The following is a 17,622-nucleotide window of genomic DNA, read 5'->3' on the forward strand; positions in this document are numbered from 1 at the left end:
AATCAGGTCAAGGACATTGGACATGTGACTGACAGAAACTTCGTAACATGAGAATCCATAAACAAAGTATGAAGCATCCAGGTCTGCTGCCTTCTAAAATATAAAACTTTTAAGAAGTTAGCCAATGCCACCCACGCCGGATCACTATCCTTATGTAGAGCTTTCTGCAGCAAATGTTGCAGGTTGGACAAAAACTGTAAATTTTGCCCAACATAAAATCAATTGGTCAGTTCCTTGTAGGAGGCTAATGAATACAAAGATGCATCTTTGCAATAAGTTATATAATTGAAGGAAACTTAAAATCAAAGGTGTGAACTGGGACAAAAACCATATCTTTTATTTATTAAAGCATATAGTATAGTTAAGAAGGATTTAATTTTTGTGGGAGGCATATATACTTCCTCAGATGTATCCTTACACCAAGTTACATATTTGTACATACTTAGTAACTGAGGCCTAAAACTTTATTAAAGACAAAGAAGTATAAATATAAATCCATGACAATTTTAAGGAATTATGCTACACTTCTTGTGATAATCCTGACACCAGGTTATTTGATTTTTATCACTTGAACTCGAAGTAAGGCACCTGTAATTTAGTAGTTTTCATTAGTTGCTGTACATCTTATTTGTTTTTACGTTTGTTACATAAATTAAGCCATTGGTTTTCTCATTTGAATGTTTTACATTTTTGATTTGATGGCCCTTTTTATAGCAGGCTATACAGTATGTTTTTTTCTCATTGTTTAAGTCATACGTGACCTATAGTTGCTAACCTCTACATCATATAGTCTCTGGTGGATAGTTGTCTCATTGGTAATCGTACCACATCTTCTTATAAATATTGAAGTTTAATCTTAATTGATGTTGACTAATTTATACTTTAAGAGCCTATGACATTTCTTGATGAAATAACATAATATTGTGTTATAGGATGTGTATGTATATCAATACCTAAACAAATACAAATTGCTCATTCTTCATTCAGGTTTTATTTATCATTTAAAAAATTGAAACGTGCACCAACAATTCACAAACTGAATGTGAAAACAGAAAACAATTTCAGTATCCTAGTTTGTATAACAAAACTCTCCCATATTGTGTGTGTTTCTTATAGTTAATCTTCATTGTACATTCATGTCAACAATTTGAGAAACAAAATATAGTAGAAATATTAAGCTTAATTTCTGAATTAGTTCACATATATTACAACAAGCAACTTACCTGATCATCTACTTGTCAACAATGTTTAACTGTTTAAACATTTTATTACTTCTAAAACACTATATTAAATTTATTAGTGTTCCAGCTTGGATATGAAAAGATATGACATTTTTTTGTGCAACTGAAAATCTGATTATATTTAGCAGAATCATTTTAACTTTGCAAACTGGTCAAGTCCCTTAAGTATGATTTATTCTTTCTAATTTTTTTTTTAGTGGATATGCCAGATGACTATAATGAAAATTGAAAAGATATATTTTAAAACTTCACTATGAATTAAACTCTGTTTTGTGAACCAAAGTCTGTGTGAATCATTTCGATAAGAGTTCCTGAAGAGGATACCTTGGTATGCAGGGTTGTCAAACTATGCAAATGAATGCAACTATGAACTGTGCCAAAAGAGCAGACATTTCACCCTGTGAAAAATAACCGTCTGGAACACTTACAATTATTTATATATAAATTTTATAAGTTTTTTATTGATGAAATTTCACATTAGAAAAAATGAAATTTATTAATATGTAGTTTTTTGGTTAGAAATCCTTATCTACTGCAAGTCCTCCACAATTGGTACTACAGTGAAGCATCTGTAGATGATTCATAGATTCTTTAATACTTAAAATAGCATTGATAACATAATATCTTTATACAGAATATACCAATCTCTAGATAAACTTTGACAATAAAAATAAATTGCCACAATGTTTACATGCCATAAATAACATAATAACTATCAAGAAGTTCAACATCAAAAACATATGCAGAGTAGGTAAAATAATATCAGGTTTTCTCTTGAAAATACAGGTTAATGAAAATCTCATAAAAATCAACATTTGAAACACATGCAATTAAAAATTATTCAAATCATAGGAACATTCATAAAACGCATTTCTTTAATGCTTATTTAAAAGGGCACTAGCTACGCGCTATATAACAAATCTAAAGTTTGATTTTTTTCCTGTTCAATCAATAATGAAAGTGAAATAGTGAAATAACAATTCGCTTTTTGCAGCCAAAAAGGTTCAATTTCATCAAATTACGCCAAGAAACATTGATAGTTAGTAATTCACTTGCAAGTGAATGAGTCGACCTCTTTAAATCCGTATTCATGTGAACTTCAATTTAACCCCTAGCAAGAGATTGACAACGCATGCATTGTATGTGTACTGGTTATTTAAAGAAAAAGAATGTCAACAATGAAAGTGAAACTACGGTAAATCATTTGATTACTAATTCGATGCATATAAAATCATTCTTATATGGTTAAAAGCAATGAGAAACATCTATTTATAATCTATAAAATAAAATCAACCAGACCAATAAAGATCCAATTGCACGTGTTGGTTTAATCTATTCATATCTTTATTTATGTTTACATCGCTTATATGGTCATCTGAGGTCAAATCAATAGTAAATTTGATGGCGTCTGGACTAAAATACACACGAAACGAACCTATATTATCTACCCCATGCTCTGTAAACTGTTTATTTTAGACTTTTGATAGTTTGGATAAATGTTTTACATTGTTATAAATAAAATATGAGAATTTGAGTCAAATCGGTGACCATGAATTTGACAGCTAGTGCCCCTTTAACATAATGTAAATCATTATCTATATAAATTCAAAATCAATGATTCATTAAATAAAGAACATTCATACTGTATACATTAAGTACTGTATATATGAAGTCTCAGTCCTTTTAACATAAAAGATATGTACAATTGATATATTGATAAGATAACTCTGGAATGCACTCCCAATTTCTATCATATGACAGTTAGTAAAACTGTTATTAAAATGGCTTGGTTTTGACATTAACAAATCAAAAACTGAAAGACTATGTCACTGTATATCTACTCATTTGTACACTCATTATTCCCTCATAAAGGAGGAAAATTATCAATGCAAATTCATAACTTTTTGTTATTTGACATGCAAGGTAAAAGCTACTAGCCTTCAATAAGTAAAAATATCATGTATGTGAATTAGGTTTTATTATGAAATAAAATTGTTTTTAAGTTGAACAAAAGTCAACATTCATTTATTTAGCTGCCTATGTTTATAATCTTTTTTGGGGCTCATTTTGGCACATAAACAACAACATGAACAAGAAATCTCCAACGGAAGGGAAATCATTCCTTTTCGTTACCACCTATATTTCTTTAATATTTATTGGACATGTGTGAAGGTCTATTGAACTAACAATTTGAAATTTGAAATGTAAAAAAAAGTTACATATGACGTCATGCAAAACATTTCCCCACTTGCTTTCTTTTTATTGTATATTGATGAAAAAGTCTATGCTCATTAGGTATAATCAATTTTAAAGTATCCCCAACATGAAGTGACTGTTTATAAAATCTGTAAATGGCTTCCACTATTAAAACATCTTAAAGTTGAAACCAAATATAAAATCCTTCCTTCAGAAGCTGAGTAATATTAAATGAAAGTTACAGATGGACGGACAAGATCATCGCAGAACATATAACATTCTATGTATGTTAGGGGGATAAATTACCTTCATCTGTATCTGTATTGTATCATATAACAACTAGGTTATAAAAACTTAATATGACAGGTTGATAAACAGAAGTTTTCTAAACTGATCATCAAGCCACCTACTTGAGACAAGATGAAAGTATGAAAATTTTATGGTAACAGATGCCAGACAATGATAGACCCAAAGTTGACATGGGCCAAATTTAAGAACTCATTTTAAGTAGGGTAAAAACTGGATATTATATGTACAAACTCCATCTCAAAAAGACTGACCAAAGCTTAATGAGTCCACTGACCATGCTGACAACAAGGATATAGCCAACTTGTCTAGTCCCTTAATAGGTAAGGCAAGTGTGCAGTTGATGAACTATCACTGAAGTCTCTGTATCATCTTACATTGTTAAACCAAATAAACCAGTTAACTTAGTGAGCCCTTTTTATACCAATTCTATTCATGCCAGGATGTCACTTATTTCTTATTAGAATCATCTCCCCTTCTGCAGGCTTTCTTCAGTATAGCAGTATAATTTCATCTTCATGAGAGATTAAATGCTTGTGCCACGAAAATATATCAACAATTAAAAATATTACCAAACAAATTTCGTATAACAACATAGTAAAAGACCAACTTAAATCATTTTTAAATATTGTTTTAAACCCCACAACAAAACAAATCTGACTGAAACTTAACAAAACATTATGTCCTAAAACACACTTCTGCTGCTTATTATAGTAGAAATTATAAGTAAAGTACAAAATTGTGTTACACGCCTTGGAACAGTAAAAAATATTTATACTGCCTATTAATCCTACTTAATACATTTTACACTTTGTAAATGTACAGGCAGTGAATATAAATCTTTATACATTTGTACATGTATATAAAAGTGACTAGACTAGAGTTATATATATTCTTGAACTCAATATATATTAGTAAATCTAAAATAAATACTATAATGATTGTTTAAACTTATTTAACTGGCCTCCAATGCAACAGTCATACAAACATTGACTTCTTTAAAATATAATTATGAAACAGCATATTGGTACTTCGGAATAAAAACAAACCAGATGCTCCGCAGGGCGCAGCTTTATACGACCGCAGAGGTTGAACCCTGAACGGTTGGGGCAAGTATGGACACAACATTCAAGCTGGATTCAGCTCTAAATTTGGATTGTGATTAAATAGTTGACACAGCATAGGTTTCTGACACAGAATGAATGTGGTCTAATGAACTTAAACAAATTTGTTTGCCTTTGAGCAATTCACTATGCTGTTGAATATTAATCCTCTCAAAAAAATGTTTGAAGAAATTTTCTTTTTATTTATGAAATCTGAAATGAAAAAAATTGACCCCCCAATTTTTTTTTCACATCCCCCTTTCCCTTATTTCAAAACTGATCTCAATTCAAATTTCTAATGAAGTTTGCAACAATAACTACTCATTTAAATACATCATAAAATATTAAAATGTAAAAAAAAGTGCTTGCTATCACTGAATGGTAAAGATTGTTTTAATCTATCAGTTGGTAGTAAAAGTGAATATACATTGTATATTGTATAAAACAATGATTTAAGTTGATTCAACTACTATTCTGGACAAAGAAAGATAACTCCAATTGAAATCCAATTGGAATTTCTTGCTATTGCACAATATTGTGCAATTATATATTTCTTGCTATTGTGCAATACTGTGCAATTGAAAATATTTGCTATTGCACAATACTGTGCAATTGAAGATTTCTTGCTATTGCACAATACTGTGCAATTGAAGATTTCTTGCTATTGCTGAATACTGTGCAATTGAAAATTTCTTGCTATTGCACAATACTTAATATAATAATTTTGGATCCTGATTTGGACCAACTTGAAAACTGGGCCCATAATCAAAAATCTAAGTACATGTTTAGATTCAGCATATCAAAGAGGCCCAAGAATTCAATTTTTGTTAAAATCAAACTTAGTTTAATTTTGGACCCTTTGGACTTTAATGTAGACCAATTTTAAAACGGGACCTAAAATTAAGAATCTACATACACAGTTAGATTTGGCATATCAAAGAACCCAAATTATTCAATTTTTGATGAAATCAAACAAAGTTTAATTTTGGACCCCGATTTGGACCAACTTGAAAACTGGGCCAATAATCAAAAATCTAAGTACATTTTTAGATTCAGCATATCAAAGAACCCCAAGGATTCAATTTTTGTTAAAATCAAACTAAGTTTAATTTTGGACCCTTTAAACCTTAATGTAGACCAATTTGAAAACGGGACCAAAAATTAAGAATCTACATACACAGTTAGATTCGGCATATCAAAGAACCCCAATTATTCAATTTTTGAAGAAATCAAACAAAGTTTAATTTTGGACCCTTTGAGCCCTTTATTCCTAAACTGTTGGGACCAAAACTCCCAAAATCAATACCAACCTTCCTTTTATGGTCATAAACCTTGTGTTTAAATTTCATATATTTCTATTTACTTATACTAAAGTTATGGTGCGAAAACCAAGAAAAATGCTTATTTGGGTCCCTTTTTGGCCCCTAATTCCTAAACTGTTGGGACTTAAACTCCCAAAATCAATACCAACCTTCCTTTTGTGGTCATAAACATTGTGTTTAAATTTCATTGATTTCTATTTACTTAAACTAAAGTTATTGTGCGAAAACCAAGAATAATGCTTATTTGGGCCCTTTTTTGGCCCCTAATTCCTAAACTGTTGGAACCAAAACTCCCAAAATCAATCCCAACCTTTCTTTTGTGGTCATAAACCTTGTGTCAAAATTTCATAGATTTCTATTGACTTAAACTAAAGTTATAGTGCGAAAACCAAGAAAATGCTTATTTGGGCCCTTTTTGGCCCCTAATTCCTAAAATGTTGGGACCAAAACTCCCAAAATCAATCCCAACCTTCCTTTTGTGGTCATAAACCTTGTGTTAAAATTTCATAGATTTCTATTCACTTTTACTAAAGTTAGAGTGCGAAAACTAAAAGTATTCGGACGACGACGACGACGCCAACGTGATAGCAATATACGACGAAAAATTTTTCAAATTTTGCGGTCGTATAAAAATTAAGAAAGATAAAACTCAACTCTCTTAAACATGTTCAAATTCAAAAATTATTCAAGAAGAAGTTTAACAAGCCATGTACATACATAATGTATATGTTCCAGACCATATGCGTATTTGGACAGTACGGTTTAGTACGAGCAGACCATACATGTTATTGGATCATATGAGTTAAATTTAAACCTACATTTATCAAAATCTTTATTTTTAGTTTTATAAAAAAAAGGTTAATATTAATATTACAATTAGTTGGCTAAAGTGAACAAACGAACAATTGAAATCAAAAAATTGTTTAATTGTATATCTGAATCCTATTTTGGTACTATCGCCAAAGGTGACACTTGCTACCACAAGTTACGTAATAATTTTTACATTTACATGTTTGCAGTTCATACATGTTCCTTGATCTTCCTTTGCATTTGCATTGTTTTGGTTAATTTGTTAAATATATATTCTAAAAACAACATTATGTTTACTTCCGATAACTTCAATTTCAGTGAGCATAATTCAATTGATGTATTACTGATCAACATGCTAAATACAAGAGATTAACAGATTTAATTAGCGTGACTTAGTTAAAATATAAAGTTTTTATTTCAATTACAATTGAACTTTTTATATTATTCGAGAGTTAAGTTATGTTGATTGTTATATGCATTTTTATCTAATAAACTTGACCAACTTCTTAATATTAGTCAGACCGTACGTGTACGATCCGACCGTATGAGTATTTTGAAAAAGTACGCCTACAGTCGAGACCGTATGCGTACGGTCCGAATACCAGTACTCATACGGTCTGGAACATATACATGGCAACTAATTTTGAAGCTTGTAAAGCATATAACAATGTATAATTACATTGTACATGTTTATGTTATTCTAAAAAAGCTATGATTTGTCAATTTTTATCACGTTTCAAAACCTGAATAGTAATTTATGCACATGTGTTTTATGAAACTCACATTACTCAATGTAAGGATTATTTTTTATACCTATTTAATGACTTAAATTTATAAAAATACAAATGCAGTTTTATGTTTAGTCAACATATATATGTACATACTTTATATATGCATTATTATATAATTATCATGATTATGACTATAACATGCTTTTAATATTCACGTCTTTTTATCTGCAACAGTCTTAAAAGGTTAAGATTCATAATAAAAGGAATAGACCTGTACATACCTTAGCTGAAAATTGTCTGTTTAGTTTTTACACAAATGTAAATATTTTCTTTTCATATTTAAACATGATAAAAAACATACTCTGCTAAAAAAAGTAATTGGAATGAACAAAACTTAAAAAGATACATAATATAAATTAAACTAAAAGAAGCAATTAAGAAAGAAAATCTGGGTAAAACTGGACTTGAGGCAAATCTGGTTTTGATGGTAGAACTTGGTGGCTGTTTATTGATCTGTATTTAGGCATGTTGGTGTTTATATCTGTCTGGTAATTATAAGAAGCACTGTTAAATTAATTTTCCTGAGTATACAGTAAATCTGAAATAGAAAAAAAAATCAAATCTAACATTAATTTTTAAAAGTATAAAAAACATTTAAAAATCATAATGGAAATTGAGAGATGAAAAGTATGTTTTTAATTTCAACTGCAACATATTTCAGTCATGTCAGTATGCTGTATGTGTTATAAGTGTTTGTTAATAACTTTTTGTTGTAAGTCAAGATGCCTCCTTAAAATACATGTCATGTATTAAACAAGTTAAATGTAAATAATGAAAATTAGAAATATCTGCTATTGAATCAGGTAACTTTCACAATAACCAATTTGTTCATGTTGGTATCTATAATACTAAAATTACGAGGTCCAATTTGTCAGCCATCATCGGGTAAAAACGACAAATCAAAGAATTCAACTCTATATATAACTAATATAGTACAATGGTGTAGATTAAAAATTACACAACTCCAGACCCTTTTGTTTTCAACATAATTAATATTGCCAATAATTAACAAGTTCCGGGTGTAATCCGATACCGTTACCAATAGTATATTCACCTGTTAGTTATTACCTTATCTGTACGTTCCGCATTGGACAGGCGCACCACCAAACGGTGTATTTAGGATTTTGCTATATACACGGGTCATAATCAAAGGGCTGACACTACTAAATTCAATCATTGTCAAATTGTTCCCTATTGTAGTTTTATTCAGCAATCAGCAAGACTTTCTAAGATAACTAATATAGGACAATGCTGTTGATTAAAAAATACTCCATTCCTGGCTAGCCAGGACCTTAATTAATAATTAATATTACCAATAGTTGATAAGTTCCAGGTCGACGGGTTCAAACAGAAAGATTTGAAAGCAGAGAAAACTTTGTATCGTATAATCGACATGACTTTATCAGATGACAATACTAATTACTAAAATAAGGCTTAGGCATAGTTATATACTTTAATTCAATCACAGACCCGCGATATCACGGGTGTGTACTTGTACAAATACATTTTCTGATGTACATATATGTGCTATACATTTTTAGGTACAAGAATTAGGCAATAATTATACTTCATACTTGTATGCTACATTTACATGTCCATAAACAAGGAAATTGGTATCTCATTCTGCTACCCTTTTTAAACCTTGAACACAGACTTGCATTTTTGCTAAAAGAAATATATCCTGAACCCTTTGTTACAAACAATACATTTTGCTATAGTAAATGTACATGTATATTAAAAATAGTTATAATATTTTAAATAAAACAATATAAATAGCTGTTTTTTTCTTTTAAGTAAGCATTTAACCACTTTTGCTATAATATTATCTACATTTAATATATATTTACCTTTCATTTATAAATCGAATTCTGTAAAATCAATATGATGTGTATTTGTGAGACTTTGTGCTGCAATTGTTGCCTGTTTAATTGCCATCTTATATGGACCCCTTTTCTTTTTATTGTAACGAACTTTAAAATCTTCCAGAAAAGGGTACAAGTCTGAACACTGAATATGTGACATTGTGGAGGATCCAAACCAAGCTAAATGTGCAAGCTGTCGTAAAACAACACCACTCTCTCTTGAACTAACAGTTATTGATAATACCCGTCCTGGCCACCATGGAAATCCTTTAATTTTACCCCAAACAATATCCCCTAATTGAACAGTTCTTCCATCAGTTTTAATACATTTTGTCACATCTCTAGTTTGTATTTTCATCATTAATGGACGAAGAACTTCAATGTTTTCATCAAGTTCAACAGGAGGCCCATCTGCCTCTTCCTCCTCCTCCTCATTGTCTTCAGCACTACTCTGACTATCCTCATTGACACTACTAGCATTGAATTGAACTTCGTTGTCATCCTCACTCCCAGCTGACATTATGACATTGTCATCACTCTCTGACATTGAAGTATGGGAACTATCACTAGACACACACGATTCGTTGACTTCTTCAATCGATTTTTCTCTACTTCTCAGTCTATATTCTTTTCTTGGTTTTAAATCTATTTTATCAATACTTTGAACACTTTGTTGAGGTGACATTTTAATATTGTAGGTATTGTCTATATCTCTCCTTGGTGAGAGCCCTTTATTTTGTCTCCATGTATATAGCAAACGAGGTCTTTGAGACATAATTGTTTGTTTATTTGAATCACAATACTGTAAATTATCATTATTTTCATCACATTTTTTAACCATATCATCTGCAGAATTTTTCAATTCTTCTTCATGTTTCCTTTTGTGCTTTCTTTTATGTTTTTTATGATGATAAATGTCAGCTGAAATATGTTCAGCAACACTGTCATTTTCACATTCCTTTTCAAGCTCCTTAAATTTCAACTTTTTTAATTTCCTATGACTAGAATCATCTAATTGATTTACAGTTTTTGGTTCAGAAGATTTGCTATCACCTTTATTAGATACACCATCCACTTCATCTCCATGAAGACGTGGAGGAATTTGTAACACAGTACCCGCTCCTATATTAATTTTTATAAATGGACTAGCTTTGGTCATATTAGTGTTCATCATACTAATTTTGTCTGGTAACTTTTCTAGCTTAATAGTTTTAGAAACACTGTGGTTTTCTGCTTTGAGGTTTTGATTACTAGGTCGTCTGCGGAAGCCTTCTTTGGACGGTGAAGCTGTTGTTTTATTATTTGTTGTGTTTTCTGGTTTTGTACCTTGTTTTGGAACAGCAGTTATAGGTACAATACCTTTATCAGTTTCTTGACACATTGCCTTACATTTGTTACACAACATCTGTCGAGGTCTTAGACGAATGTGTTGCCGTGTATTTTTATCTTTGTGTACATTCTTCACAGGAACATGTTCCTTCATCTTATTTTCATGTTGCATGTAGGTATGTCTGAAATATGTGGCAGGAACTTCAATATTTCCATCCTCTGTTTCTATACCATTCCCTTCAGCTCCTTTAAATCTTGAGCAGACACCATGAGGTATATTTCTGAAATAAAAAATGTTTTTTTCAAATATTGAGAAACAATTTCTGTTTATCCTCAGTCTAGTTTTTTATGTTTTGTGAACTGATCTGTTGACTTATTCTTTTTTGCCATAGTGTTGTCAATTTGGTATCTTTCGCTTCTCTTTTTAGACAAAATGTGGTGTTTATAAATGATTACACAGCTGTTAAAACAAAATCCTGAAAAATTCACCTTTTAATTATTCAACTTCCAGATATACATGTACAAATATATGCAATAATTTTTTTATGTTTTCTGATCCAACTTTTGAAGTTTTCTGCTTTTAAATTAAATACCACCTGTTCTGTTCAACCTCAAAAGGTTATGTATATATAAATTACAAAAGTAAATATTTTAACATTATGTAATAATATCTGATATTTCTTAGAGTTAGTAAGAACATCAAACAATCAAGAACGAGCACAACAAACTGTACTTATCAGATTGAATTTTAATTGAATAAAGAAGAGACCTATATTAAACTGCTTGCAATAATATTGAACAAACCTTTGATATCCCCTACCACTAAGTTGACTTAATTAAGTCCCCAAAACATTACATTATCATGAATTCAAATTGGGACAAGTTTGTAAGCTGTGTCACTTAAGAAGAGAGAATTAAAGACCATGTCAAATTAAAAGTATTATTTTAACTACTTTTTCTTCATAATTCAGAGAGAGTTGCATTCAGACATTGTATTTATGTTGTATAGTTGGATCATCATATGGAACTCTTGCCAAAAATGACTGAATGCTGTTAACTTCCAGTGCCAATTTTAATTCAAGTTCAGGATGACTTGCCCAAAAAATAATTTGAGTAGCTTTGGAAGTCTACTATGTTATTGTTTAACATATTTCTATTTGTATCCATCTGACGACTCTTAATTAGGCCTTCTTGAAGTTTTTCAATTGATTTCTATAGTTTATTCTTTATGTTGTACTTAAATAGTGTTTCCTCCAGGTTGTTTTGGCGTGCAAAAGTGCCCTGCCCTTTTAAGGAAAAATTATTGGTGCCGTGGCTTTTTCCGTCATATAGTAGATACCCCACATGGTTCATCAAGTCATCTTTTGGCAAGACCATTTCGAGTTATTTCCCTTGGAACGAAATCAAAATTTTAATGGGCAACATTTCATTGAATTTCGTAATTATGTTTGAACAGTTTTGAAAAGACAGAGTACAAAATCGATCCATGATTGAATCTAATTGGTACAACGCCGATTACCTGATTAACGAATGTAAAATATAGACAATTTAAAAGGGAACAAAGCGATCTTTTGAGCTATAACTTTACCTTGCATGGGATGAAAATAACCATAATTTGTTGATGTTAACAGTCTGATGTTTGTTTATCTATAATACTAAAATTACGAGGTCCAATTTGTCAGCCGTCATCACGTAAAAACGACGAATCAAAGAATTCAACTTTATATACAACTAATATAGTACAAAGGTGTAGATTAAAAATTACACCACTCCAGGCCCTTTTGTTTTCCACGTAATTAATATTGCCAATAATTAGGAAGTTCCGGGTCGAGTCCGATACCGATACCAATAGTATAATCACCTGTTACCTATTACCTTATCTGTACGTTCCGCATCTGACAGGCGCACCACCAAACGGTGTATTCAGGATTAATATGCTATATACACGGGTCATAATCACAGGGTTGACACTACTAAATTGTCAAATTGTTACCTATTGTAGTATTTTAATCCGTAAGACTTTCTAAGATAACAATACGAATACTAAAAATCTGGACTAAAAATAAGTTTCAATTTGTTAGCGGGCATGATGTAAAACAACGAATCAAAGAATTCAACTTTATTTATAACTAATATAGGACAATGCTGTTGATTAAAAAATACTCCATTCCAGGACCTTTTGTTTTCCAAATAATTAATATTACCAATAATTGATAAGTTCCAGTTCGACGGGTTCAAACAGAAAGATTTGAAAGCAGAGAAAATTGTGTATCTTATAATCGGCATGACATTATCAGATGACAGTACTAATACTAAGATAAGGCTTGCGCATAGTGATATACTTTAATTCAGTCACGGACCCGCGATATCACGGGTGTGTTCTAGTATTTTCTATTTATGCTCTTGAGTTATGACCTCAGAATTTGGATGAGAATTTACGACGGCCTTTATACTGTTTTTATCTTAATAAAAAAAATTTAAGAAGTTTTGAGTACCACCAACATTTCAATAAAAAAAAAATAATGCAAAAAAGATGAAAAGCAGATGAAGTTTATGTAAAATAATTCTTGCTTTACAAATCTATGAATATTATCCTTAAACAATTTGTACAATTATGAGCCAAGATTATTTGATTTGATTAAAAATGCAAGGTCCAAAAAGTATTTAGCACTTCTTTTGTGCATCTAAAAAGCAATCCATTGCATATATATGCTCTTGGTCATGCTATAAAGTCCACATTCACAACGTTACCACATTCTTATAATTACACAACCAGACTCAGTGGTCCAGTATTAAACTTAATAACTGGAGTAATTGACTGAAATGAGGAAGTTGTACAAATTTTTATGAACATGATCAAAATTCTTTAAGCTGAGTCTAGAAGTGTAATTTTATTACTAAAAGGAATTAAATTTACAACTTAATAGTAATATATATATATATCTGCATTTCTTGCCAAAAAGTATGAAATAATGGTATATTCAACATCTATGCAAAGAGTGCCCTGCCCTTTACAAAAGCTGTAGGAAACACTATGTACTGTAACAGCTTAGGGGAGGGTTTTAACCTGGCCAGTTTCTGTATGTGCCTGTCACAAGTCAGGAGCCTCTTTTAGTGGTTGTCTTTTGTTGCTGTGTAACATTAGTTTTTTGTTGGTTTTTTTTAATCAATTGGGCAGCAAGTTTTCTCATTTGCATTAAATTAAATTTGTCAAGTTGGGGACTTTCAAGGCCGACTATGCAGTATGGGCTTTGATCATTGTTGAAGGCCATATGGTAACCTGTAGTTGTTAATTTCTGTATCATTTGGTCTCTTGTGAAGAGTTGTCTCATTGGCAATCATAACACATCTTCTTTTTTATATTTGTTTGTTGCAACCATATTGAACAGGGGGCAGATTTTTTTTTATAGAGGAGAAACTAGTATGAAAGTAAACGAAATCCTATGTAAATGTTTCCAAGCAACTGTTCTATTTAAGGATTATGTACCCGTGTGTTGATTCAATGCTAAAAATATGGAAATTTTATAGAAAATCCACAGCCTTTCTCCTTGTACTCTCATATTTGGCAAGTTGATGCTTAATAGATAGAGGATATTTGAATGCAGTGCTAGCAATGATTTCCTTAAAATAAGTTTATGAATATAGATATTGGTTAAAACAAATAAATATGAACCAATTCAAGTACACATTAGGGTGGGCTCGGCACAAGGTGTTTTGGAATTTAAAGGTTGTTTAGGACTTATTGTAAACAAAAATTTGTAGCACAAATCATAACAAGCAATTATATGATTAAAATTATATAACAATCAAAGAGCTGAATAGCTCTGAGGGGAAAGACGGCCCTTGTTTCAATTATTTTCTTTTGTTGTAAAAGAGAGGGAGGGGGGTATCTTTTGATAGTCTTCATATAAAGAATGAAAAAAGAACAACTAGAACATGTAGAAAGGTTGACAATATTGAAATCAATTGTTGTTTAATGTAATTTTGTTTCCTTAGTTTAGGATTCAATTTGGACCATGGAAGAGATCTGCATCTTCTAAATCTAAACATTCCATTAAAGTTGATAGTAAATTATCTAAAATTCAACTGAGTTCTGTCATTCAAAAACGACTACAATATTTTTTTGGAATCTTAATTGTGTACCACTGAACTGCAGGTTAGGGCCATATTTCATTTTTTGTGACAGTACTCTAAGATTTTTAATTTTTTTCTTAATAAGTTAGGACTGAAAAATCTATTGAGTTTTAAATTTCCATTGATAAAGTTCCCAGTTACAACTCTCATCACAGGGATACAGGTACTAATAAAAAACAATATGATCCTACATTTTGAAATATTTGTAAATTTCACGAATATGTAGGTTTAAACTACAAAATGCAACATTTTTATTTTTTTTTTCTACCATTACAAAAATTATGTTGGTACACAAAATTTAGTTTTAATTGAAGACTACTAATCATATACTAACTGTCACATTTCAGATACATTAACTTTCATTTTATTGGATAATTTCTCATCAATTGAGGTGCTCCTGAATTAGAGGAAGATTCTCAAAACAAACTTTTACGTTTCTCTCCCCAATCTCATGTATCCCCACAATCTTTGTTTACTTTGAAAGTTGTTGACCTGCAAATTATTGCATGTTTGAATCATCAACAGCAAACATTAAATATGTTTAAATCCAACAAATACCATTTTTTAATTAGTGCACGAACTCTGAGAATTATTTAATAACCAGTGAAGGATATCCCTGCTTCTATGTAGTGTGGCATTCCCACAATGATGTCACTATTAAATATAACGTAAGTTGGATATATTTAGAATATCTCGTCATACCGATTTTTGCGGAATGTAAAAGAAACATAAATAGTGTAAAGGAGAGTTCAAGATACAGTAATTTCAAGAGAAACAGAAGGGAAATGTGTAAAAAAGTGTTTAAAGTCAATCTATACATGTGTGTGTCTCCTTTTCATCAATCTCAGTAAGATTTGTTGGGAGGTTTCCACACTATCTAAACAAAATGAATGACGTGAGGGGATGTCACTCTGGTCAACCGCATTGGGGATTGACGGCTTCAAGCAGTCTTTCCTCAAAAATCTCTATATAAAGTCTGTGGATTTTCTACAAAATCTTTGTTTTATTTTTACCAAATTCTCTTTTTCTACTGCAAATTAATTTAATTATTAAACTATAAATAATATAAATAATGCTTTGCACAAAGTGACCCCTTAGTATATGTACAAAATGGCCCATCTCTTTCATTCATTATCTTAGCTGTTTTGATACTATTGCAGTTTGAAAATTTGTAATTCACAGGCCACAGACAATGACAGAGAGGGTCATAACCCTTAATTTGGATAAAAATTATGTTTTCAATATTTTCCAACTATGGGGATGAATTATCTTACCTGCTTTAATTTTGGCTCTTTGTGACACTTATTACCTTGTTTCTGGTGTCTATATCAATATAATACAGATATATTTAATACGGGCATTCTCAAAACAGATACATGCAACATGAGGCATCATCAATAATCATTGTAGATTCTCCCAAACTATTGTGACATACAAAATCAAAACTTTATGGAAAGTTGGACTATGTTTACAGTTTAATAATTCATTGAAGTATGTCATTTTCATTCTACATAAAGTATTTTATTTGTGACATGGACAGATGTTTACATCAAAAACAGACGAATATTCTAATCAGATTTGGGTATATTTCTTGCTACCTTTTATTTGAATCCAATAAAATGCCTCTATATTTTCGAGCTCCATAATCGAGACACACAATGAGAGCGTCCTCAATAGCATCTTCGATGGTTACTGGAAGCTTTGACCCCTTCGAAATTATTTTATTTTGTCTTCTAGTCTCCGCCATATTTTCAGGGGAGCTCCATTTGTAAAACGCATGCGCGAGTAAAATATTTGCCCTGTTTTCTACGACAAAAACTTGTATAGAACAATCTTTTGTTGGCTTAAGTATTGTCTCAATGTTAATTGATATTCCAGAGTCGTATCCTTCTTGCTGTTCTGTAGTATCTTATGACATTTTTGACCAAATCACCAATTCGTGGTTTAACAAGGGAAATAACTCTGAATTCTTTAAAATTATTCCCTCCCCTTAACCTACAGTAGTGCACAAAAAAATCCATTTAAATTTGGGATCTCGGGATTTCGGGATCAGGACCCTACCTATCCCCCCTCCCCCTAGATTTATAGTCTAAAAGTAATCAGGCCTTGGTTTCCTTTCCCCTTTTAACCCACAGGCACTTGCCTCAGACAATTTTTTCCTATAGACCTTAATATAACAGGTTATATATTAAGGTATATATATGGGAATTTTTTTTTCTGAGACAAGTGCCTGTGTTTTTACCATATTAACTAAAATTATGCATTATTTTAAACACATAGAAAGATTAAAAGATGTATTGTAACTATTTTACATCAAAAAGAATAACTTCAGTAGATTAAAAAATATTTTTGTTAGTTTTCCGAGGAACCAAGGATTTGTAACTATAGAAATTCTTTAAGGAACAAATCAAACTTTGTAAAAACACTCAGGTAAGGAACAAATCTCATAAATCCGGAATTTATTTCACCAGACCTGTAACGAACAAATTTCAGCAACCCGGTATTTATTTCACCTGGTAAAGTGTGGA

The 17,622-nt window shown here is 30.9% G+C and overlaps 1 protein-coding gene across 1 annotated transcript; it reads right to left on the reverse strand.

Moving 5' to 3' along the window:
* Window positions 1-5,805: 5,805 nt before the first annotated feature.
* Window positions 5,806-17,055, reverse strand: LOC143071471 (PWWP domain-containing protein 2A-like). Its single transcript, XM_076245775.1, has 3 exons — window positions 16,693-17,055; window positions 9,617-11,241; window positions 5,806-8,307 (listed from the first exon to the last, which is right to left on the reverse strand). Exons 1-2 carry the CDS (start codon window positions 16,839-16,841, stop codon window positions 9,624-9,626), a joined length of 1,767 nt encoding a protein of 588 aa, XP_076101890.1. The 5' UTR covers window positions 16,842-17,055; the 3' UTR covers window positions 5,806-8,307; window positions 9,617-9,623.
* Window positions 17,056-17,622: the final 567 nt, after the last annotated feature.

Source organism: Mytilus galloprovincialis, chromosome 4, assembly GCF_965363235.1.
Source record: "Mytilus galloprovincialis chromosome 4, xbMytGall1.hap1.1, whole genome shotgun sequence".
Classification (NCBI taxonomy): Eukaryota; Metazoa; Mollusca; class Bivalvia; order Mytilida; family Mytilidae; genus Mytilus; species Mytilus galloprovincialis.